The sequence below is a fragment of the Bombus terrestris genome, chromosome 12 (genome assembly GCF_910591885.1).
Source record: "Bombus terrestris chromosome 12, iyBomTerr1.2, whole genome shotgun sequence".
Classification (NCBI taxonomy): Eukaryota; Metazoa; Arthropoda; class Insecta; order Hymenoptera; family Apidae; genus Bombus; species Bombus terrestris.
Window position 1 is genome coordinate 10,728,141 of NC_063280.1, and position 25,150 is coordinate 10,753,290.

Below are 25,150 nucleotides of genomic sequence, written 5' to 3' on the forward strand. Positions count from 1 at the left end.
ATAAACCAGTTAAAGTTATTACGTTAGTGCAAATGTAATTTCTTTGCTCCGCGTTTGACGAAATTGTTTTTAAAGAATTAAAATGGAACAATCTCAACATTTTAACAAGAAATGCATTATCATATCGTATACTAAAATATTTACATTTTAATATTATTAAATATATTTACACCTAAATGACAATTTTAACACTGCATATTATGAATATTTTGAACGCGGAATATTGGTGAATATTGATGTTTTCGATATAATGTAAAATTATAAAATCTACCACCTAATTGCAACAACATTCTATATTTCGTACGTGCAGTTTTACGACAAAAACTTGATTCTAATTAATTAGCGTGTAAATGCTATAATAAATACAATGTTATTTAAACGCTTTTTATAGCCGTATTCTTCGATATCTCCACAACGAACATCAAACTTCGTCAAACGCTAAAATCCCAATACTCTAGGAACAAAGTTACAAAGAAGTCCGTCTAATGAAACTTCCTATCCTAAGACCACAGGACCCAACGTCCACGTATAATACGAGCTACGTTCATCCAATGATTTAGCATCACAATTAAAGGCTCTACTCGCCCACGATCCACGTTTTGATTGTTTTCTCGCAAGAAATGTGTCTCTGCGCCTTCGTCACGTGTACAAACACCGTGGATTTCCGTCACGTTCAACCGGAAATGACACTGCTAACGAGGAAGGACACCTTTCCTCGTCGGAACCAGTTAACCTCGCGTCGATCTTCCGCTTGACACCTGCGTGTCTAGTTAACATTTTTCCTCGGTTCTCGTTAATTCGCGAAGAAATTCCGCAGCGGTTGTTCGCTTTGCTCGAAGAACATACGATGCGGTAAATTATTGATACTCGAATTCCAGTTTCAGCTGCGCTACTATGTTAGCTGGCAACGAGAACATTCCGCGACATGCGTTCATCGCGTTTCCTTTCGTGGAAAACGACCCAGAGATCGATCGTATAGACGAAGAAGAACGTATCCGTTCAGGTATCCGGTCGGGATCGTCGCTAGATCGAGTTGCTGTCTCCCCCTTCGTCTACAGTCTACGACCTACGACTAAGACTACCGGTTCTCCTCCTCTCTTTCCCAGACGAAACCGCGCTTCCTCTACGCTCGTTCACCGACGATTAACCCCAGCCACGCTTTTCCTTCTCACGAATTGTTTTACGACGTGTGCAAGCGTGCACGATCAGCGGGTTGACTCTTGGATGTATAGAATGGTCGGATAATGGATCTTGCAGAAAATACAGCAATCACTTTTTTGACAAGGAAATACTTGTTACCAGCAGGCATTTTGTTCGGACAACAGAATATTCGAATAGTGGAAAAATAAGTAATATACATATGTACATATGTATAGAACGCTTAAAAGTTTAATAGATTTGCTGAGAAAATATCTTATAATATGCAGCAATCACTTGAGTAATAACGAGATTATGATCAAGTACGTAATTAAAGGGGAGCAACGGAAATTTGTTATGAAAATTTGACAGCCAAACTGCATACAGAATAATTTTCGACAGGATACAACAACGCATTGTATTGCAACGACTTCAAGCTGAAACTGAGTTACAAGTTGCGAAGCCACGAATTTGAAACGCTAATTCCTCTCCATGGTACGTAGCAATCCAGAATGCAAGTATTCCATTAGTTATTAATTCTAGATAATTCTGAGAAACTGCATTGTCTCGCAGAATATGAAATAATCGTGAAATATTAACCAATTTTTAACCTAGAATATACTGCAAAATCAACTGTAAAGTATAAACTACCACTATTTTTCAAGTTCTACGATTTCCATGCACGAATGTTATCGTCGTTTTGAGATACGTTCGAAACGGAAATTTATATTGTGCAACAGCAATAATTATAAATATAAAAGATATATAATATGACGTTTCAAAGCCGAGTATGCAACCGAGTTAATAAATCCAAACGAGTAGGAGAGAATAAATTAGAGAATATACATATTCGAGCCGAGTCTTCGTATATCTAATTTGTCCAACGATACGATACGTTCAATCATATTTCATCCACTTATCTGCCTTGCAATGTTCAAATAAAAAGTCGATGAAAACATTCTCGAATCTGTTAAATACACAAAACAGATAAAAGAGACGAAATCAAACAACTCGCATCAAGCAAGTCTAAATAATTGAAATAACCGGACGCAGTTAGAGGTTGCGGAAAATTCAAGTCGAAGCGAAGCTCCTTTTCTCGAAAACTTTCGAGACTCGACGAAACTCAAAGATTTATCGCGTTCTTCGAGCGTTCAACGTACGGGACGATCAGAGGAAACTTCGAGGGAACGTTATTAAAAAGCGGCGGAACTGGTTTGAAAAAGCGGCAGAAAAAACAGCAAAAGGATTTTCGTTCGCGAGATGCCTCGTTTATCTGCGATCACGCGGAACAACGTCGAAATCTCGCGGAGATGATAAAAATTCAGTAAAACCGCGCGATTTCACCGCTCGTTCGCTCTTGTCTGCCCTGAATTCGTCGGCGACCTCGGTCAGATCGCCCCGCACTGATTAAACACAGCGTGCCGAGGAACCAGCGAAAACAGCCAACGATGCAATATCCACGGTGTAATGCAACATCTGAAATCTGAATAATCGAGGCGGCGCGCCGTCGAGAGAAAACTTGTATATTCTTCGCGTGTCTTATGAGTCATGCAGGAAAGCACTCGTGGATTTATTCACGATTAACTGTGCGAAAGAGCTTGAGAGCTGTACACCGAGCAACTGTATCGAGAGCACTTTGTGAAATTTCTTTCCGCAAAAATAACTGACGGCTACACGAAATTCCACTTTCTAAATAATTTGGTTGATGGGATTTCAATACGATATAACTAGAAACGAAACATACGATAAGTATAAAAATGTAAGTCTCGCTTTCCTGTAAAAAAACAGGTTTCGTTTATTGCGTGCTTCTTTTCTAATCTTTTCTATTGCTTCAAAGAATCGAAAGAACGTGATTTTGTTTCTAGCATCGTAACGAATTTTGTGGAGTGTGGAGCGTTGATTGGTTTTGTGGAATTGAATCTACTGATAAATATCTGAAAAATATTGCATATTTAGAAATATTCAAAAATATACAAACATATACCATTCCGCTATTTCTTGGATTTGCAATTCGAATAGGGCATCTCATTCCTGTTACGTATCTTTTTCCGGAAAAATTACTTTTGAACAAGAAGCATAAAGCTCCTGTGCAGTCTATTCGGTGAATAGAAAATTATGAATCTCAAAAGCTTTGAAGCGAAGTGCGGAACTTTATGAAGATAACATAAAATCAGAGATATGATAAAAAGGATGGCAGAAAGGTAAATGATATTTTGTTCGACTATGGAGAAAAGGAAAATTCAAATTCACGTATTTTGTTGCATTCAACGCAGAAAAAGTGGATTCAGATCGTGTTACATTATCTACTTGGAAACCTCGTTCCATTTTACATTATTAACCTAAATATTACGCGACCCCGTTTTCTCTGAATTGAATAACTCAGTAACACATCAGCATAAAACACGTGTAGATACTTGGCAAAAGGAAAAAATTAAAACGAATAATTTCCTAGCTAATGATTAAAACATAAATGATATCGTTAATCAGCCAATTGCTTTACATGTTTTTATGATACAAAATAGCACAAATTTTCTTTATGCAATATGTACAATCGATAATGTAAATTCGATTTTTAAATCAAGGTACTTTATAAATATTTACAAACCTGCGCTAGCGGTAAAAATACAGTTTCTCCCTTTTCCTTCTTTATTTCCTTCTTTTTTTTTTACGTATATGTATATACAATGCGACAAGTTTTTAAAGCCCCATTCCCTTTTTTATTTGTAGTAAAAATGTTTCATTTTAACTATAACTTGGCAACAAAAATAAAAAGATATGAAAGGAAGATAAAAACAGTTTAATAATATAAAATAGCACATAATATATTTACATTTCTGAAATATTCAGTAAATGTTATAAAAGTTTCGAACTTTATATCGTCGTTCAAAAGGTTTATCGCGTCATCTTACAAACGAGATATAAACTATATCTAGTTTTACACACTTGTTCGACGTAAATTGCTTTCAAGTTATAATTTCTATAATGAGTGCTATGAACTTTAAAGTTATAATAATGCAGTAAGCTACCATCTTCGCCTAAAAACTATAATAATACCGTAATTAACGAACTCCCTAATACTACGTACAAAAAGAAAATCAGTTGATTTTCCAAAACCAGTTGGTCAACTTCAGCTGGAAATTTTAGTAAATCAATACACAATTAATAAATAGTGAACTTTTTAATTGATTATATTCTTTCGTTATTTTAAATAATTACGAAATTAAATATCGAATAAACTTTTTCCTCCTGAGAAAAGATTTAATCGAATCTAGTTTAGTTAAATATAACTATAGCGAATATAGTTTTCATCTTCCCTTTCTTTCTTCTTCGTTCTAACAATCTTATAGAATCGCAGTTTTGTTTCAACATTGCAACATTGTTTCAATTACAGCATCGAAATTTTCCATACAATTTTTAGAAACTAAAAAAAGGAACGAAAAAAGACAATACATACTTTTGCTCCATGTAACTCGTTTAACAAGTTTTTGGAAAAAGCTGAAACAACTGCGATAACTAACTCAACATTACAATTCAGATTTTTGCATTTTTAATTCTATACTTTCTGTCTATTATAAACTTTTAACAAGCATCAAACTAGAACAGAAATAATAACAATGAGTACATAAACTAAGAGAAAAAGAAGAAAAAAACTAGACAATAGGCTTTTCGAAAATTATTTTCAACAGCTGCATGCCAACAAAACTGTAATAAGTTTCGAACTATATTTGATCACAATGAAAAAAGCTTCTGAAGAATTTCACGCTTTTTGATTTTCTTTTTTTTTTTTTTTTATAAATAAATCGAATTTCTTTAAAATAAATCTGCTTCTAAATTATTTGAAATAAATTCCATACTAAACTTCATAGAAAAGGACAAATTTCGTAATTTTTTAGTACATTTTTACCTTTCGATTATGCTTTAAATCAAAATGAATGTCGTCTGCCGATATCGAGGTGATGAAATTGCGTTAAGTCAATTACGACGGCGCCCTTTGTGCGTCATCGTGCCATTTACGAACGATTCAGTATGGCGAAATGGAGCGCGAAAGGTTTCTTTGAAAAAAAAACTGAGAATTTCACGATTTCAACTCCGATGGCACGGGGTTTAGTTTTACAAAACGGCTTGATCGAGCGAGGTGATCGAACACGCAATGATTTTTGATGATTAAACGCGTCCGAAACGCCCTTTGAAACTCGAACACTTGAACGTTCCTTGGCTATGTATAGAGATCGCTTTGACATGCTTGTTAAAAGCAATCCTTTTTCTCTCTCCATCCATCGAGAATAACGAGACGAACTCTTTTAACTTTGCTTCGACAACCAGGCTTCCTATGTTCGATTAAAAAAAAAAAAAAAAAAAAAGAGAAAGAAGAGGAAGAGAAGAAAAAATAAAAATCAACTAAGAGCTCGTTGAAAATCGTATCGTGGCTCCGAAGTCTCTTTCTTTTTCTCTCTCACTCGTCAAACACTTTTCCCAAATAAATTCAGTTAAAACAGCCTCAGGATTTTCTATAAGCGGGTTTGTGGGGTAGAAAACGTTATACGTATGTACGTATATGGAAACGTTCGGCAGACCAATTCGTTCTGTTCCAACCAAATCGATATTATACCATCGTAACAAAGATATTTATTACAAATGCTTGTCGTATCCGCTTTTGATGATCGGCAGCTTGCTGCATCGCAAATATACAAATGAATTTTACTCATGCTTAAATCATGATGCAGCGCACTTCTAACATATGCGTTTTCGCTAAAAGTATTTAATGTGGAAATCCTGTCGACAAGTGTTTTTATCATACTATTCGACTGCTTTTTCGTTTTTCTCTCTCTTTTTTTTTTTTAATTGAACGTGAGAACACAGCGCAATATATTATCAAAAATATAATCGAAGCCCGGACTACAAATATGTCACACAATCATCGTGAAAGTTCAAAATTTAAAATAAAAACGTTGTACGCAGAGGCACGACGATTTGTTGCGCTTTAAGGTACAGAATACAATGCAACTTTCGTTCTCTTCCAACGGGAAATAGAATTTAATTTCCATACGAAGCGAACTTAAATAAAGCGCAACAAAATGAAGCTACGTATCAATGTACATGCTTATTTCTCCGGACAAACATAGACTAAACTTAAGGGTATAAACCCACTTCGAAAATATCATGACTGCAAGGAATGGCTACGTGCCAATTGGACGTTTATTTGATAGCCGCATCTGTTCGATGTTCGAATTGATATCAAGGGAATCCGGAACGTCGTCGAAACCGTTACTCTTCCATGCTCGGGAAAACGCTTTCAGACAACCTGTTCCAGAAATTACGAGGACAATTCCTCCGTTAACGAAGTCATTGCGGAAATTTACTCTTTCCAAAGAGTAATCTATCACCGGATTTTATCTCGTAACGAGACTGGTCGTCCGACACTAGCGAACTATTCTCGACAAGATTCTGTATCGAATTTGTTTCCTAGTTATTATACTTTGCATCTGATCTTGATATGTATATATGTCATACGTTCTTTTTTTTTCTTTTTATCACTTTTGCTTCTCATCTGTACCAATACGCGTATTACTTTTGCCCTGAAGAAACAATTTGTGCCTAAATGCTGCTTAGATTTCTTTTCCACGTAATCTTTATTTCATAAGATTTTTTTAGAGAAAAGAAACGTTTTAATACATCGACGTTACTGCTGTTGTTAGCCCTGTAACAATTAAAGTTTTTCCACGCGAAACATACCTCGAAGTACCAAAACCGAAAGACACAGTTCCGATAATATTTCACAGACGTTGTTCTACTTTCTTCGCGACGTTCGAACATACGTAGCTTGTCAGCTTAGCTAGCAGTGAAAAATAGCGTAGTACTAAATAAAACCGACGTTACACCTACTGCAATCATAAATCTCGTGGCCTGTACAATGTAACAAAAAAACTGGTCAAACGAAATACAAATCAAGTCTTTCGTATTCATTTGCAGACAAACGCGCGAGCAAGAAACACGCCCGCTGCAATATATTTAGATACATATATGTAAACGATAACATTAGTATCAAACGAAATTATATTGAACAGAGTCGTCCTATTTGCCTCTGAAGCGTCGATTTCTTTACGCTTCAAGAACTACGGAGTGGCAGATCGTGATGCGTCTAATTCGACGAACAATTGCAGTTCGGGAAAGCGAAACGAGCTCGTTATTTCGCGAGAACAGGAAGATAAACAAAGATAGAGAGCAATAAATCATTGGTATCGAAAGAAACATCGTGGATCTGTCACTGGCTATTGTAATTCCAGTAATTAAGAGAAAATTAAAGGCTGTTAAGTCGCAGAGCTGCAATAAGACGCGGAGAATGAGAAACGAATCGACAGACGCAGTGCACCGAGAGAACGAGCAAAACGTCGCATCGGAGCGAAAATGAAGTGAGATGAAACGAAGTAATTAAGATAAAATCGGTCAGGCGAGTCGGATACGTGCACCAAGGATAGGACGCGAGTATAATAAAGGTACGTCGGGTACGTGACAGTAAATACGAATTAACCCTGCGTCTCCTTCCTTCTCCTGGATGGTTTCCAGAGTTAGAAACGAAAAACGGCGCGAACAAGTATTTCAGCAGAATGCAAACGATGATTAACAACTGCGAGAGGACCAACGCTTCAGGAATCTTTAAAATGTTCCACAAGCTGAATTTTTTACATAAATTACTGCTATTACTGAATTATTCATCGCGTTTATTATTACAATCAACTATTACTTAATACGTTCAAATAAATGAAATTCCACGGAATTTTAAATGTTGATCATTAATTATATCAATCAAACAGTTCGTACGTAATTGATGGACAAAGTAGTTGAATAAATAAAGTAAACGGAGCGTAATTTATAGTTGACAATTGTAGAATATTACGGTAATATCGAGCATACATCACATGCTTCATTACACATAAATGGAATGAAAGCTCAATTACAATTACAGCGAAATGTTTGAAATTCTTAAGTACTTTAAATTTAAACGACTGGAATTTGATATTTAACTGCATGGAATTTTAATAAATCAAACGATCAGAACGATTCATATGCTGATAATCGTAATTACGAAATATTAATAGAGTTTCCTAAATATCTTGTATCTAATCGATGATATAATTTCAACAAACGCATCATCGATGCTCGCGCAAAAATATAAAATATCTCGATCGATTAAAATATTTCAAACGTATAATTAGTTCGATATAAATATTCTGAACAACAATGAAAGTTTTGTAAAGGAATAGAAATATCATATATATGATATTCTACGATAATTCTATAACAAGAAGAAAAAGCTAGGAGGAATTAAACGCAATTAAAAACATCTTCATCTACATTTATCGTAAATAAACTAACACAAATACATACAGATAATACAAATTTTCTATTATCCTTTTCTTTTTCCAAACATATGTGCAATGTTCTTTTAACTATTATTCAGAGAAGAATAGTAGTCAAGATCGAGTCATTATTCTATCTTCTTTACCATACAGATACTCGTCACAGAAAGGCTATTCAATTCTTTCCGCACGTAGTTATTTTTAACGTATTTTTGTTAATGCAAAAAGCCGACAACTTGCCGCAAAGTGTTGGTTAAATTCAAGGACAAGAAAATAACGATAAAGATAATGATATTTGCTCAGCTGTTGCCAACCGCGAGGCACGAAAAAGCGGTTTACCGGAAAGTCCACATTCTGCACATTTTCTTTCGCGGAAATTGCGAATTCACAACGTACTTCTCAACGAGGAACGATTACTATCGTGTACATTAACGAAATTAACACGGCGGTCTTTTAAGCACGTGTAATCGCCGAGAAAACATATAGAAACGCGCAAAAAATATTATAATCGTTGCTTTATGTTTGTTTAAAAATCATACACTCGTGTACCAACAGTATCTAGAGATAAGATGCATACTGAATAACTGTAGACATAGGTACTAAGTAAAAGCTGCCACGTAGCTAGTGAATTGATCGTGCTCTTTCGAGCATCATTCATTGTATTCTTAATTACCAGTTGCCATAAACTGCGATCTTGAATGTCTAGTCATCATCGTAAATGAATCAGTTAAATGTTTTCTCGTTTGTCGGTAGTTTTGTTAGCAAAAGAGAAGAAAAAAATATCAAATAGCATCACGATGAAGGAATTTTACGCGCATGTATTAAAAATACGGGATTGGCAGACCTGTAAATTTAAGAGGATTAAAATCTGTAGAATCGTGGAATTCAGTCGAAACTTAATTCGCGTTAAACTGTTCCTTTTTTAAATCTTTTTTAAAGATAGATTAAAATTACGAACTTGCTCAAACATTTTGCGAACGCGATTTTTCTCACTGCAGTTGCGTAGATGAAACAGAAGGTAAAGAACAAAATGAATAACGAGTCCTCGCGAAGACGGGAGTTAAGCGAGCCATGATTTACGTCTTTTTATATTTGTCTTGTGTAATCGTTTCCTTTAAACAGCTAATTAAAAACGCGTGACAACGGTTCCCATTCTTACTTATTCCTTCTATTTCATTCATTCTTCGTGATACCAATATCAATATTGGTAGTAAAAATATTTTACATCACTCTGAATGAATTCAGTAATTAAGATAATACTTCTTCCACATGTTTCTGAATATTTTTCACCATATTTATCGTAGGAAATTTTATTCGTTTATCTCATCAGCGTTAGAACCACATTGCGTTTATTTAAAAAAAAAAAAAAAAACAGTGAAAATAAATAGTTACTGCACAAAACGCGAACAAAGTTTACACTTCCTTCATTTATTTTTCACGTTCGCTGACGTATACTCGCAAAAATAAACACCGCCTTTATTTTCAACTGAACAACGATCAGTTAAAACCCTACCTTATTTTGCAATTCAGAAGATCAATAGCCGCCCCGTATTCAGAACTTAAACACGTATTCCAATTTTCTGGAAGCTAGTCTTCTCTTATTCCAACCTACGTAACAACCACTTTCGTAAAACTGATTAAACTCGCAAGTTTCTCGTGATACCGGGCTACCGGTCCCGTAGCCCTTATTCCCTTATTCATTTTATACTGTCTTCATCCTGCGCCCCAATATTTTCGAATTCGGAAAGATCGAAAGACTTCGAGGAATAGTAAAATGTAAACGTTTCGTGAAAGATGCTTAACCCTTCAATCACCAACGTTTCGTTAAGATAATAACTCGGTCGCAATATTTTTCAGTCAATTGGTCGAATTTTGTTTCTGTGACTACGATAGAAAATCTCGTTTCATATATTTTTCTGTCATCGATCATTATGTTTCATGGAAAATATTTGGTTTTTTATAAACGAGGAATAAATTTCGAGAATGGTGGTGTTCAAAAAATTGAAAGCTGTTGTTTTATTCGGCCGAAAAGTTGGTTGAAAGCATGCCAAGAAGTTAGCAAACTATCGCTAATGGAGAAGAGAATGAACCTACTATGAAAATGATATTAACTTTTTTATACGTATATACTTCAGATCTACGTGTTTTACACGATGAATTAATTTTCGTAGAAGGATATTACATCAGCGATCTTACAAATACGATCAAATTGTATAATCGTCTGAAATTGATTTACTATTTACTCTTTAAATTGATTACTGTCAGAGTGAATTCCGTTGATATTTTATCTTATTTGGACGTTTTCGGTGACTGATCTTGCTACTGATCTGCATTTGATATCTCACTCGTTCTAATTTCTATCGATATAACAGAGATAATTACATAGTAAATTAACGACATTTTGCAGTACAAGTAAAATTTGATTAATACGAATATTTCAGTATGGTTGCAGTTTTAACTGCATAAATATAACTGGCATGCTTTAAACAGCAAAATTTTGGAAGATATTACGTATCATATTTGCTCTATTTTTCAATTTATAGAATTTTCGAATGTGACTTCCAAACTACTCATATATTAAATTGCATTACTATCGAATAAATTTAAATGAAAGTATAAAATTCAAGCACGTCCATTCGGTTCATAAACTCTTAATAACTAAACCAGAATTGTACAAAAAACTGTTCAATATTTCGGTTATAAAATGAAGTTCCCAAAGAAAATGATTATTCGAATGCATTGTAATTTAAGCACGAGACAAACTTTTGTTAGCTGGGATATAAGTATGTCACGTTTCAAATTGTATTCGCGAAGAGTCCTCGAATTTTTCACACGCTGCAGCATAAAAAAAGAAGAGAAAGGCAGGCACCACGCCTTTCAGACACGCAGTAGAAATGATCGGGACTCGTTCCCTCATTTTTCAGACGGGACAATACGCTAATTATAGATATGAATCTTCAAGGAAAAGCAACGTCTGTTCGACAGAAAACGTGTGACAAATTTTCGATGATACGTTTTAGCCGAGAGGTCTACGAGAGCTCGAAAGAAACTGTTCTTCATCCCAATTAGAAAAGGGTTCAGGAACATGGATACTTTGTCGGCTGTTACCGTTCAGTTCGTTTACTCCATGAGAATATTAATGACTCGGCGATGCTATTCATACATGCACGGTACGTGACGTAATTTCTCTTTCGTATATACTTTCGTAATCCGATAAGTAACTCGATAAATAAATGCAATCAATACGTCGATAGTAACAAATATATCAATGGGTTAAAAACAGATGAAAAATCTAAAAAATTAAAAGAAACGTGTATGCGAATCCTTATTCCAAATATTGCGATGTAATTTTTATATATTTCGATTAAATTGATCCTTCCTAGTGGCAGAATATTTCTTCTTTCCGGATTTTATCACACGGGCTCTGAATCAGCGTGGGTCCGAGTCGTCGAACCGAAACTCGTAGCTGAAAAATCGCCAGAAACGACGACGCGTTGGAATGCCCCTGTCCAGTGCAGATCGATCTCTTTTTAACCACGTCGCGCGTCGCTTCGAAAAAGGCAGTGCATCCCTTGACGAGTTCATTTGCATAAAAAAATAAGCACAACCATGATGTATCGTTTTGTTTTTCTCTTATTCCTTGTATGGTATATCGTATTATTAATTTAATTCTATACAACGGTAGATTGCGGTGTTTGTAATTACTTACTGATAAAGAGAAATTTAAAGAATAACTTTTTAAAAGATAATCATTTTTCAGCAGTCTGATAAAGAAATCGACTGAGATAAAAATATTAGATGACAATGCTTGTTAGTGGTATTTTAATGAAAATATTACAAGTATGCAACTCTATTTAAAAATTAAGAAGAATAAATAACTTTATCGAGGTACAATTTAAATAGTTAACTGAAATGTTAATTTTTCGAAACTTGTTTCTAGAAAATTTTCCAGCAAACTAGATATAACAATTAAATTATAATTCAATTACATAAATTCAATTAATTATAACGTTATAATGTAATTATCTCATTATATAAACACAATACAAATAAATCGCCGTACATACTAATGACTTTATTATAAAAAAAGAAAAAGATCAGAAACAAAATATTCCGATGCAAGTAATTTTTCTTCCTCGGCTAAATCTTTTTACACGATCAGGAAAATGTCTAGCAAAGTCATAAATAATTCCCGATCCCTCGTATTCGTTTCTTTTCGACTAAAACTTTAAAGCACGATTCATTACACGTATAGCCGAATGAGTTTACGTATTAGATTTATTACAAGGAACCAACATTAAAGTTTTTTAATCCTTCAAATCCCAATTTATCACCCAAAAAACACCGAAACATATTTACTTTATGAGGGACAAAGTACTTGGAAAAATTATAATAGCAACAGCGAAAAATCATTTTTTATCTAAACGAAGCGTTATATATATATATATATTTATTTATTAATATATATATTAAGCATTATATTTAAGTATTATATTCATAGATTTGTAGATTTCTGATTTTAAGAGCAGTTTACTTAAAAAGATAAGCGGCACTGCTTTAATTAAACCACTGAATAGAAATAGACCGAAGAACTGAGATAGTTATGAACGTTGCTGTAACTAGACCAAAATATCACACTCGCATTCAAGCCACAGATCTCATTCCCAAATCGTTCGAGGATAGATAAATCTCAATGGAATGGCAAAGGGAGAGAGGAGCGCGTGGTTCGATTTTTAAAGAGTCGAATACAGAAGAAATTCCTTAGGTGTCGAATATCATTGCTATGGGGATAGAGGACCCGATGCGTTTGACGAACGAAACGAAACGAACGTACAACTAGCCAGGAGAGGAGCCTGAAAAATGCCAGGAGATCGAGAAAGTATGCGGCACACGGGGGAAGCGCGAGTTCGTATCGAAAGCTCGCCTCGTACCTTGACGTCGAGCGGAATGGAAGCGGCGGCTTCAGTCGCTCGCGAACTTCCACCGTGAAAGCTTCTCCCCGTGTGCTCGTCCGCTTCTGATCAGTGTCTCGGACATAGAGAAATCGAGAACGCGCCAACACAGAAAAAAAAAGATTAAAATTATCGTGATCGAGAATCGTTTAGGTCGTGAATTTTTATGAAAATTTCGTTCGAATTGACAAAGACATCAAGTGGATCTTGATGAGTGAATCAATGTGTAACTTGTGAACGAGGATGAGGACGATTCTGTTTGCACCGTTTTGCTTGTTCATCGACGAATTCGGCGAATAAATCAACGACAGAGCAGGTGGAAACCATGCGGAGGTGTTTGCTTCTGGTTCTTTGTGCCGCAGGTAATGAGTTTCGCCAATGAATCGACCGATTTTAATTCAACGCCTGTGATTTATTCGAGAAATATCAAGTGAAAGGAGACTAAATGGATAAAAAGATTGACGAGGGAAGGAATACATTTTTTACACGTTCGGTTTAGTTTCAATTGTATTTCTTTTCGGTAGAAATGTCTATCTCAATGTTGCTTATGAGTGAAAAGCGTGAACTTTTATCAAAAAACTTACGCACACACGCGGGCTTCTCTCTTAGAAATAAATTTACGGAGTGCGTTTACGAGTTGTCGTCGTGAAAGCTTTCTGGTACTGAATCCTTTGAGGAAAGCTTTAGAGAACAAAGCATGAAAGGTATAGAGTTAATTATCAAATTGCAAGGTAAAGCGAAATACCAAAGAAAAGTTCCTCTGTGTTTATAGAGCTAGTATAAACATAAAAGAGATCGCTGGATAAAACGAACATGATAATTATATATGTCGATACTCGTTTAACACACCTATCGAAAACATTAAAACGCCACATTCACTTTTAGCATTGAAACAAATAAAATAAAATAAAACTTCGTTTAATGGAATAAGAATAAAAAATGAAGCAATAAAAACATATAACGCTCAAATACCACTATAAATTAAATTAAAAGCTCATATAGTACCGATATATTGAATCGAGAAAGAAAGAAGAAGCGTATCTTGAGAAAGATTTCGAAAATAGAGAATAACGAAAACATTGTAAATAACTCCATTCACTGTTGTAGAAGCTGGCTATTTATTTATAACTTAGATCATTCACCTCAAGAATTTTGTTGACACGTACGAATAGAAACAACTGCACTGCACGGTGAGAAACGAGTGCCGGTTCGGTCCATCCTATTTTTCTTTCATCACGGAAGATTAAAAATTTATAACATGGGACGTTCCCTTACGGTACATTTCCTTCTTTTCTATTTTCTACTATTTTCTCCCTAGAACTCGTATAAAGAAAGGGGAAAAAAAATCCGTAGAAACGTTGCCAACGTCGAACATTTTGTACGAGCATAATGAAACGTTATAATAAAACGATTTGCAAGCTTCAACTGATGCAATATGCAAGTCATTAAATGCGAAAGGATGTATCTACCAAATGCAAATATCGATTGGTTACGCACTTGTAAGTACGAAAAAATTCATTACTGATGACGCCTTTAAGCGAAACTAGGCGACTCGATAACGCTACTCGAGATTTCTATCTTTCTTACTTACTATTACCCGAAGAGCTCGAAATAATAAAGAAGAAGCGATGATACAATCAATGTCACGATGCACCATTTAATACCAGAGGGTAGACAAATATGCACGTTCGTGATTAGATCTTTTTTCTCGCTTTAAGCTACATAATAATAATAATAATTAATAATTAACTTCTACGTATAAAATTAAGGAAATTAAATTTTGATTAAATACCTTTTCAAAACAAAATCTTTAACCTTCTCTAAATGATACTGTATCGACATATTATATTGATAAATATTAAAAATAAGTTTCAATATGCAATCTATATTTATCTTCTAAATCTTTAATGAAAATAGTAATATTCGTATTTAAGATGTAAGGTAAATAATAAGGTGAATAGTTGAAGCTAAAATATTAAGTCCTTTATCGTTATGTAATGTAATGTAGGGCTAATAAAAATAAGGCCACATATACTATTGAATACCTAGATGCCCGAAGTGAATAGATCGGCCATCTATTTTTGTTAGAGAGTACGCGAATCTTTAGTCAGAAGACCACACACAACGGTATTAAATCACACCGCAAATGTGTCGCAAAACTAGAATAACCATAAGAAAGTGTTCACTGCCAAAACTGCAGAATAATGGATTACGTAAGTATCGGTTTTTCACCACCTTTTATTCGATCTAGTTACCTTGGGTCAATTTAACTTTGAACGGATTAAATTCACGAACGCGATTATTATTGGAGATATCTGTACAAGATCAATGAATTAATACCAGTGATAAAATAAGTATAAATTTTATCATTAATAACATCAGTATTCACTGTGATCTTCCAACAGCATATAACAAAACCATTTTTATTTTCGTGCTTAATGGAAAAAACCTAATGCAAAACAAAACTTACATAAGTTAGTTATATGCAGTGTTAGCAAGTTATAATGATTATACGTTTCATCTGACGAATACAATCCCCGGTTATGTTTCATAAAAGTAGTCTCTTTACTGAAGTATGTCATGAAAGAAAAATTATATATATGCTTGATACTAGATTATTAAATTATAATTACACCAGTTAATCTAAACGTCTATTATTTTAAAGACTCGCCAAAGAGATACATACATGAGACACTTGTTGATCGGCCGCTGTAGCTAAAATATACAAGCAATATGAAACAATTACGCAGAGCACATGTAAAGTTAGCCTTGTGCTAGATGTAACCCGTGAATGAAAGTAAAAATTGTGAACACACGTGTTATCCATGAGTACGACGTACGCATCGATGAACATGATTCTTACGTAGATAAAGGTACAGCTTATAGACGTGCTGATTTAAAAGTTCAGTCACAATTATAGCTGAATAACAGCTATAGACGTTCGTATTAATTATCAACGTTCATGACATAGCACGATGATATCAAAGTCCGGCGTATAGTATTTAATTACACCTTGTCAAATGGCGAATTTCTAGAAACATAGTCTCAATATCTATCGCTCGTTTAAGTACAAGCACATTTTCAAAGTCAGTCACCGATTTGGGTTAAAGCAAGTTTGCATCGAATGGCTCAGCTGATATGAGAATATTGACAATAGATAAAACAGCTGACATATATACGTGCCATGTGGTTGTATAATTTCGATAATACTCGTTTAAGATAATGTTAGCCTAGTAAATTTTTCGAGTCATGTATAGGGATCAAGTATAACCATCTTTTTATTTTCCTCACGTTTTGGTTTTAATTTTCGTCACGTTTTGCAACGACCAAGCATGTAATTAAAGTTAAATTTGATTTTCCAATTAACAGAGAATTGTTTTTATCGTATGTACGATCTCTCTCACGGATTTAGAGATTAAATATGAACAATTAGCCGAATAATTTATTCGCCATTCAAACTAATCAGATGATCTTATCCTTGAATAATTAATCAGATACAAGAAACGAAAATATTGGAAATCTTAACAAAAGGAGCCACTTTCATAGTCCGTTACGTCATCACATAACTCGACAAAATTATGAACCTTGGCAGCTGTTCCTCTCAAATATTTGTAATCGTTACATTAGACATATCGAATTAGCAAGGATTTTACAGGTGAAAGATTCATTCGCATTCATAAAACTTCCAAATTTCAATCAAGTTCCATTCAGACTGCTTGGACATCGCTCGAATGAAATCCTGAACAAATCTCTTTCTTCTTCGACATTTATGTATAAAAATGAAAAATATCCAATCGGTAGAGGAATGGAATCTTAAAAACTGGAAATTTGCTATCAATCAGAAACGTATGACTAAAAAGATGCAAACGTTCGTTTCGATTACATCGACTATTAATTTGTCATAATACAACTCGGACAAAATGAAAAGTTGTTCGCAATATCTGCTGAAAGGCGGATTTACATTCAATGCGTGTCCTGGGTATACAGAAATATCGGTGAAGCTACATCCGACGCAATTGCGAATGAATACGTGAAAAGATAAAGCTCCAACATTACCGCGGCTGTTTGTCGTTTATGGTTTCCAGCCGGAGAAACAAGCAAACAAAATGTGCTCAACAAACCAAACGTGTTCAGCGGATGGAAACTTTTCCCCGTATAATTCGTGTTCCTACAAACGTTCCCTAAAGTGATAATTTATAGTTGAATATGTTATTCCTACAGAATTAGAAGTTACAGAAATTGCGATACATTATCGAAGGTGATTGCAAATATGATACGTGTAAGAGTAATATTACCTATTACTTGCAATTCCAAAAAATTCTAAAAAATTCTAAACGATCGGTAGATCGCAAATTTTTATGCAAACTAGTATCATTATAGATACTCGCGGAAACGAAACATCTATATAATGCTACGTTACAGTCAGACGTGAAAGGAATAAGTTTCAAAAAGAATACAACTGTCCATAGAACAATTTTTTCAATGGTCGTAAACCGCGAAAGAATTCTACGAGAATAGCTGGTGCATGATTTAATTAGAGTGCTGCAGTTTGAATTCATGAAAACAACTCGATCAACTAGTAACCTATTTCGTCGTGTTAACGTACTCCCGGAGTTCTTCCATGATAATAAACCAAAGAGGAAGATGCACAGTGTAATTGGCACTTCGCATTTCTACCCTAATAATTCCCATGTATGGACGTAATAGCAATGCATCGCATAATTTTCTCGGATGATATCATTCACACTTTGCAGGCCGGACAACATCAAACGCATCCAACTAGGTTAGGAATACTTAGCAATACACGGAAGTTTAACTCATGTTTGATACTTGAGCACGGACGGCGTAAGAACCTTTAGAAGAAAACTTTCAAACTTGCATCTTTAAAGTACATATAATGGCTATTTCCTTCTATAAAAAGTTATCGTTATAAACATGTTTAACGTAAAATGAATCTTTAAGCAAAAATTGAAACGAAAAATTACGCATATAAATAACAAGTCTTTTTCATTTTTCTCAAATTCGAGAAATTTTCTAATGATTGAAAAATACTATTCGGACGAAAATGTTAGAGAGAACGCAGTGAGATTAACACGTTTCCTACGGAATTCGGTCGTAATCGACTTACGTCTATCATCGGTGTAAATTATAGTGTCATATATATCTCTTAAGATAGATTGTCATACAGCTATTAATAAATACCAAAGACTATTAACCTTTTTAGCTGTAGCAGTCGTTATAGCACATGTATTTAATTTCACACGGTAATTAGCTATATCTAAACCACCGACAAATAAGCTTCTCCGCGTTTTTGCTATCAAACAGCAATACAAATAATCTTTTGCAATTATCGTACCATACATATATCGACATCCTTCGACATGCTTCGTCTTATAATTGAAAGAGAGAACAGAGAGTTAAAAACAAGCTTAAAATTAAAATTGGAAAAATGTATTTTTAGAACAATTTCCTAATCGGTATATCCTAATCTGTATAAACGAGGACATTATTATACAGCAATCATTATCACCTTCTTCGTGTAACAAATCTTAATTTTATGACCGGTCATGTCCTTTTAGAACGTCACGATCACTAAATTATTTTCATCTATGTAATGTATATAACTCCATCTGTATATTTGTATCTATTCATCCGTAAAAAAAGGTACGGTTTACATAATCGTTCAATTACGCTCAAGGACAAGAGATAGGTATTAAGGATCGGCGACTAAACTGCATCTGACGTTTTATTCGATTTTCTGCAATTGTTTCCATAAAAGGACAGAGCCACGAGAGACGAAAGAAATTATTGCACGGGGAAAAGAACGACCGTAACACTGAACTACTTAGTCCCGCTGCATATTACAGCATGCAATCGTATGACGTAATGAATTTGCTATCGCACATTCCTACCTACATTAAAACAGTGGATATCAATTTTTACCGACGGATAAAACGTACATAAATGTAAGGCATTCGTTTAATACTCGTCACATGCAAAGAAGATGCACCGGCAGAGAAATTTATGTGAACAGTGTGTAGGCGAAACTGTTGAACTGTTGTGTCGTCCCCAAGGATTTCCTTGAACGAGAAATATTCTCGAGATAGAATATGCCATTGTGATTCTACGGAATATGCGAAATTCTCAGCTACAGATGATACGAGAAAAGATAAAATTACGAGAATATTATTTAAATGTTTGAAAATGATTCCTTTTTTCTTCCGTGTTAAAGAGAATATGATACATGAGATAAGATAACGAAGGCTAGCTAATTATTCTTTACGACTTTATTGTTTTACAGGCATATCAGCAGTAGTGGCACAGCCGTACAATAACAGTATCAATCCAGCAGCCACGAACAGGCTCAGAGTCGGCCGACAAAATGAAATCATAAGGCGGTACATGTGCCCTATAGGATTCTTCCGATTGAAAAGATATTGCTATTACTTAAGCGGAGGTACGGCACCTTGGAGAGAAGCCTATTTTCACTGCAAAGATAGAAACGCTACTCTAGCGATTCTCGATAGAAATGGTAAAGATCGAATGCTAAGGAAATACTTGTCGAGCGATCAATTCAGTAAGTAAAATTCGTCTTACAATAGAATATTTAATAATAAAAATAAAAATAATAAGTAGTTTTCAAACCACTCGCGTTATACAATCTTATATTTACAATCATAAAAAAATACAAAATATATATAATCTAAATTTGGATGAAATTGATTAAATATCTAAACTGGTTGAAATATTATGTCCCAGCGAAATTAGAGAGATGGATCGGTGGAATATACAATTGGCAGCAAATGGCTTGGGAATGGGGAGTGACCGGGGAGAAAGTGGTGTTCCAAAATTTTGGTTTACCTCAATCTAACCACTCTAAACAACAATATGCATGGCACTGCATCACGATCGATCCCACGTTAAGGTATAAATGGAGCCCACGAAGTTGCGTCGAACGAAAACACTACGTGTGCGAAGTACCAGCTGGACGTATAGGTAACATCCTACTTTCTTGACGCTCGTTTCTAGCTCAAATACCACTTAAAGCACCATTCTATCTATATATAACGATAAACATTTTTATTAAAATTAAAGGATGTAAAAGGACCATCGAACAATACTCCCAATGAACATTCGTCTCAAAACTAACAAAATTTATACATACGAGAATCGTACGATTGTTGAACCTTTTAGTGATTAAGTGGATATCTATAATTAGATACTTTGTTTAAATTATAGTTAGAAGACGTAAAAAAACGATAGATCCATACGCACCGCAAAACCAAAGATTGAAACCTCGAAAGAAGAGCAAGAAATACTCTAAAGAACAGAAGAAATCAAACAGGCAGAATAAAAGACGAAGTGGATGGAGAAAGAAGCACGCGGAACAATATTCAGATTGGGCACATGGTGTGAATGTAGGTTCAAGGCCACCTAGGTAAGTTATTTTACCTATAAAGTGATAGTAAGTTGTGAAATATACTGTTTGCCAATAGTATACTATTTTGTACATAGAAGACAAGTGGTTTCTCTTAAGGACCGTTACGTTGTCCAGAAAATTCATAACAAAATTCGACAAAAATTTAAACGCTATGTATTTTCATAGAAATAACATTTTAGTAAATGTATATATCGGTATTTTTATGCATATATCAAACCTTTTGGTATTTAATATCTGCTCCCACACAAGTCCACATTTGAAAAACTTATCTTCTTTCCCAATAAATTCTTTTAAGTTCAAAATTAAAGATTCCTAAATAAGATGTTAATGTATCGTAACCAAATTGTAGCATAATAGTACATTCGTAATTTTGAACTAAAATTCTAATTGCAGCGTTAAAGTATTGTACCCGAGAACAAGAATGCGACATCACTCGAACAGAACTCAACTGAATTACCCACTAGTGGCACAGATCTTGCCTCAAGGACGAGAATACAGTGCATTCGCACCTGATACGCCCAGTAACGGTCCACAAAGTCTAACAGCCATAAACAACATTTTGCCACAAATCCCTAACAAAATGGACAACCTAGCGAGCGAAGAAGTTATTTTAAAGCCATAAACAAAACGCTACTTATTTTAACTCTTTATTTGGTTGCTTTAATCATCGATCATTATTCTTCTAAAAGATCATTTTGTATCTATGTTTCACACACTTTCTTCCATTCTGCATTTTGCTAGAAATTTAATTAATCGAGGCTTTCATTCAGCCAAATAAAGAGTTATAATTTTCGTTTCGTTTCGTTTCGAATTTGTGGATGATGAAGTTATTTAGGCGCTACTAAAGTCGAGCATAGACTGAGATATAATTTATTCGGCTCAAAACAGTCTCTTCTTATGTTCCTCTCTTTCTAAATAGACGTTAGATTCTTGAAGATGTACTTGTCTAGTTAATAACGTTACCTCGAATCGGTAGAGTAATAACTTCAATGTTCGTGTATCGCGTACGATGTGTGTTTAGATTTCATTTTGTATTTTTTTATTTAATTAATCTGCATGAAACGCGGATCGTCCATTAGCGAACTATATTTGCAATGTTAGTTTTTGCTTGTCGCTAAGTATTACGGCATTCGAAGGCATTTATACGTAGAAACAAATTATAAAATGCAAAACTACAATGAAATACAAGATAGAATTATCTAATTGCAAATGTACTTTTTCAAAAATTTGTTTTAATTAAAATAATAACTCGTTGTAGAAAAATTATTTATTCGCTATTTTTTAATTTATTTTTCATTATTAAAAAATGATTCTTAAAGAAATAAGTTCTAAAATATTTCTTGGATGAATGCCTTCGGTTCATTGTAGCGCGAGAAAGCACTTTAAAACTATGGATTTAGTTTTCGCGCTAACTAAATGTTTAAAACCATAGTGCAATCATAGCAGCAGATAATATATCACAAATAGTCAAACTGCTTAAATATCGATAATTGTATGTTGACTATACCTAAATTTTCAAACATACGTATATCACTACCAATGGATAATGCACTGACTGCGTATCAATGTTACTCAAAAAATATCAGAAAAAAATATATATGCATATAATATTTGATGTTTATCTAGAACGCATTATTTAGTATATGTTATCAGTATATATCGATATAAATTTCCCAAGACTTTTATTTTTTATGCTTTAATTTAATGATATTGTATATACATATAAGTACCGATAGAATAAAACCTTTTTACGGCCGGAACGTTTCAGGATTTATAAGTTGATAAAAAAGATTATACGTTTAATTATAAGCTAAGTGATTCGAGAAATATTGTGTGATGTACTTAAACATTTATATTTACGTGCATTGCATTCTTATTTACATATTAATCTGTATTCGTACAATGTCACTTCAAAATACTTGTAACTCCACTATTAATTCGTGAAGAATTAAGTTTTGTTTACAAAATACCCAAATTATTGAAACATATCTTCTACATTTAACATGATGTACATTACGTCAATAAAGATTCTATGTCAAATCATCACTATGAAATTTAATTTTTAGCCTAAATTGTGATAGTAAACATAAACTTTTTTTAGATAATTTAGATAATTAATTAAGAAAAATTTATACCTTTATAAAAAGAGTTCCGTAATATTCAACATACTACATATTTCGTAGTAGATATATATCTTACTACCTTTTTGTTAAAATAAATATTTTCATAATTGTGCAAAGTAATTATTTTTAAGAATTTAATCAGTAATAATATTATCATTAATCCAAGTCCAATGAAATTATTTATAAAACAGCTGACAATAAAAACCAAATAAATAATCACTTACCTTTATGTAGATACAGAGAGCATCACCCTTTGGTTGACCATTTGTATCCTTATATAACTTGATCTTGTCCTTTCCCTTTTCATCTCGTGCTATGAGACCACATTTGTTGAAAAGCTCTGTGAGTTCATCCATAGTAATATCTAATGGTAGGCCAGACACGTAAATAGCAGTATTATGGGCTTCATCTACTTCGAACCAAGTTGGCGGCTCTTGTGCTTTTCTTTTGGCTTCCATCTTCTTTTTCTCTTTATCGATCTTTGCTTGTGCTTGAGATTGTTGCGCAGTATTTGTTTCTACTTTACTTGCATCTGTAAACCCATAACTCATTTGATATCTTGCCATGAAATCTTCATCCACCTGAAAAATAATTATTTGAAAATATTTTAATGATAATGCATTATGGGCTATATAAATAACAAAAAGTTTATTGAAATATCTTTTATGAAAAACACACCTCACCTTTGGGAACCAGGCATTTTTTTCCTTGTCCCAAAAGTACACACTGCCGTCATTAGGATCTGTATATGTATGAGTATCATTTTCAAAGCCAAATACTCCTTCTTGTGCCCTAACTTCATTATCATCAGAATCTTTTGTCTTTGCTTCTTCTGTATCTTTTACCATCCATTCATTCTTATCTCTGTCAAATCTATATGTAACATTAGTTGTAGGATCTTTATATATATAAGATTGGCCATCAAATTTATAATGTTTCATAGAATCTTCAGCCTTCTCGGTATCTTTACAATCAGCCATTTTATGTTAATAATATTTCATTTGATGAAAACTTCAATAAAATTCAGCATAAAATTTAAGACCTATAACAGAAAATTATGAAAACATATTAATTACGATAATGATGCTATCTTAATTGCATATAAAATTTATAAGCTATTATTAGTGTGTTAATATAAATAATATGAATAAATAATAGCAACCTGTTGATAAACAATATTCATTTATTTGACAGAGATTTAAATCACATACTAATGCTTTGTATTTGGTAATTGCTAAGACAGTTGACATAACCTTTAAACTTATCGTACTTTGTATTTATCATAAAGTATCATTAACAAAAAATTATAAAAATAACAAAACAAATTTATACAAAATGTTAAAGTTACATTTACTAAAATAAAGATTGATAAAACAAAAACGACGTAATATAGATTAAATAATTACAAGCGTATACAGGTTACATAAATATTATCAAAATACAATCGAATTTAACGTTACGATACACAATTTTTATCTATAACGTGTACGTACTAAGTAAAACGCATTTATATAAATTGATCAAATAATAATGATACAATTTCCCTCGATATATGAAAAAGTTACGTCAAAGTGCACAAATATTTTGATGTAGGTTAGATATCTATCATATACAGAAATCGATATCACTATCAAACATACCATTTGAAATTATGTTAGTTCTTCACAATAATTCTAACGTAGCTAACGTCTACTCTTATCAAAAAATATAACTTTTTTAAAAAGAAACAAATTGTAAATTCTTGAACTTGACAGCAACACACTACTCAACATGCGCTGATACCTGTTCGCGATACTAATGCGCTCTACATGAAATTGTAGAATTTTCTATCATGTACATTTGTGCCGATAAAGCGTACTGTAATCAATTTTATTTATTTTAACACTTATTTCTTTTATTAAATATTCATTTTAACATTTAATACTCTTCTATACTTTTAACTTTGAACGACTTAATAAAATAATTATTACACAGAATTATTAATAACAGATATTGTTTAACAGAATAGGTTAATTACTAGATATTTACATTTTGTTTAAAAAGTACCAAAATTATTTTTCTGAATATTCAAATATGGTATTTTTAATTTTTGGAGCAATAAAATGTCTTATGGATTTATAATTTTGTAATAAACGTAAC

General features: G+C 33.5%; 2 protein-coding genes across 3 annotated transcripts in view; one reads left to right on the plus strand and one right to left on the minus strand.

The window, feature by feature from the left end:
• LOC100651294 (HIV Tat-specific factor 1 homolog) overlaps positions 1 to 25,150 on the minus strand; it is a 58,351-nt gene that overhangs the window by 32,979 nt on the left and 222 nt on the right. Inside the window, exons 1-3 of one of the 2 annotated variants that reach the window (XM_012314812.3) lie at positions 24,652 to 24,817; positions 23,695 to 24,053; positions 23,236 to 23,592 (exon numbers count right to left, since the gene is read on the minus strand). In XM_012314812.3, coding sequence (XP_012170202.2) covers positions 23,236 to 23,592; positions 23,695 to 23,991 — 654 coding nt within the window. In that variant the 5' untranslated portion in view covers positions 23,992 to 24,053; positions 24,652 to 24,817. Of the gene's footprint in view, positions 1 to 23,235; positions 23,593 to 23,694; positions 24,054 to 24,651; positions 24,818 to 25,150 lie in introns of those variants that run through there. The other variant, XM_048411157.1, reaches the window with a different exon arrangement.
• LOC100651497 lies at positions 13,447 to 22,934 on the plus strand. The gene is made up of 5 exons (XM_003399635.4): positions 13,447 to 13,809; positions 19,749 to 20,024; positions 20,207 to 20,443; positions 20,687 to 20,885; positions 21,282 to 22,934. Exons 1-5 carry the CDS (start codon positions 13,773 to 13,775, stop codon positions 21,508 to 21,510), a joined length of 978 nt encoding a protein of 325 aa, XP_003399683.1. The 5' UTR covers positions 13,447 to 13,772; the 3' UTR covers positions 21,511 to 22,934.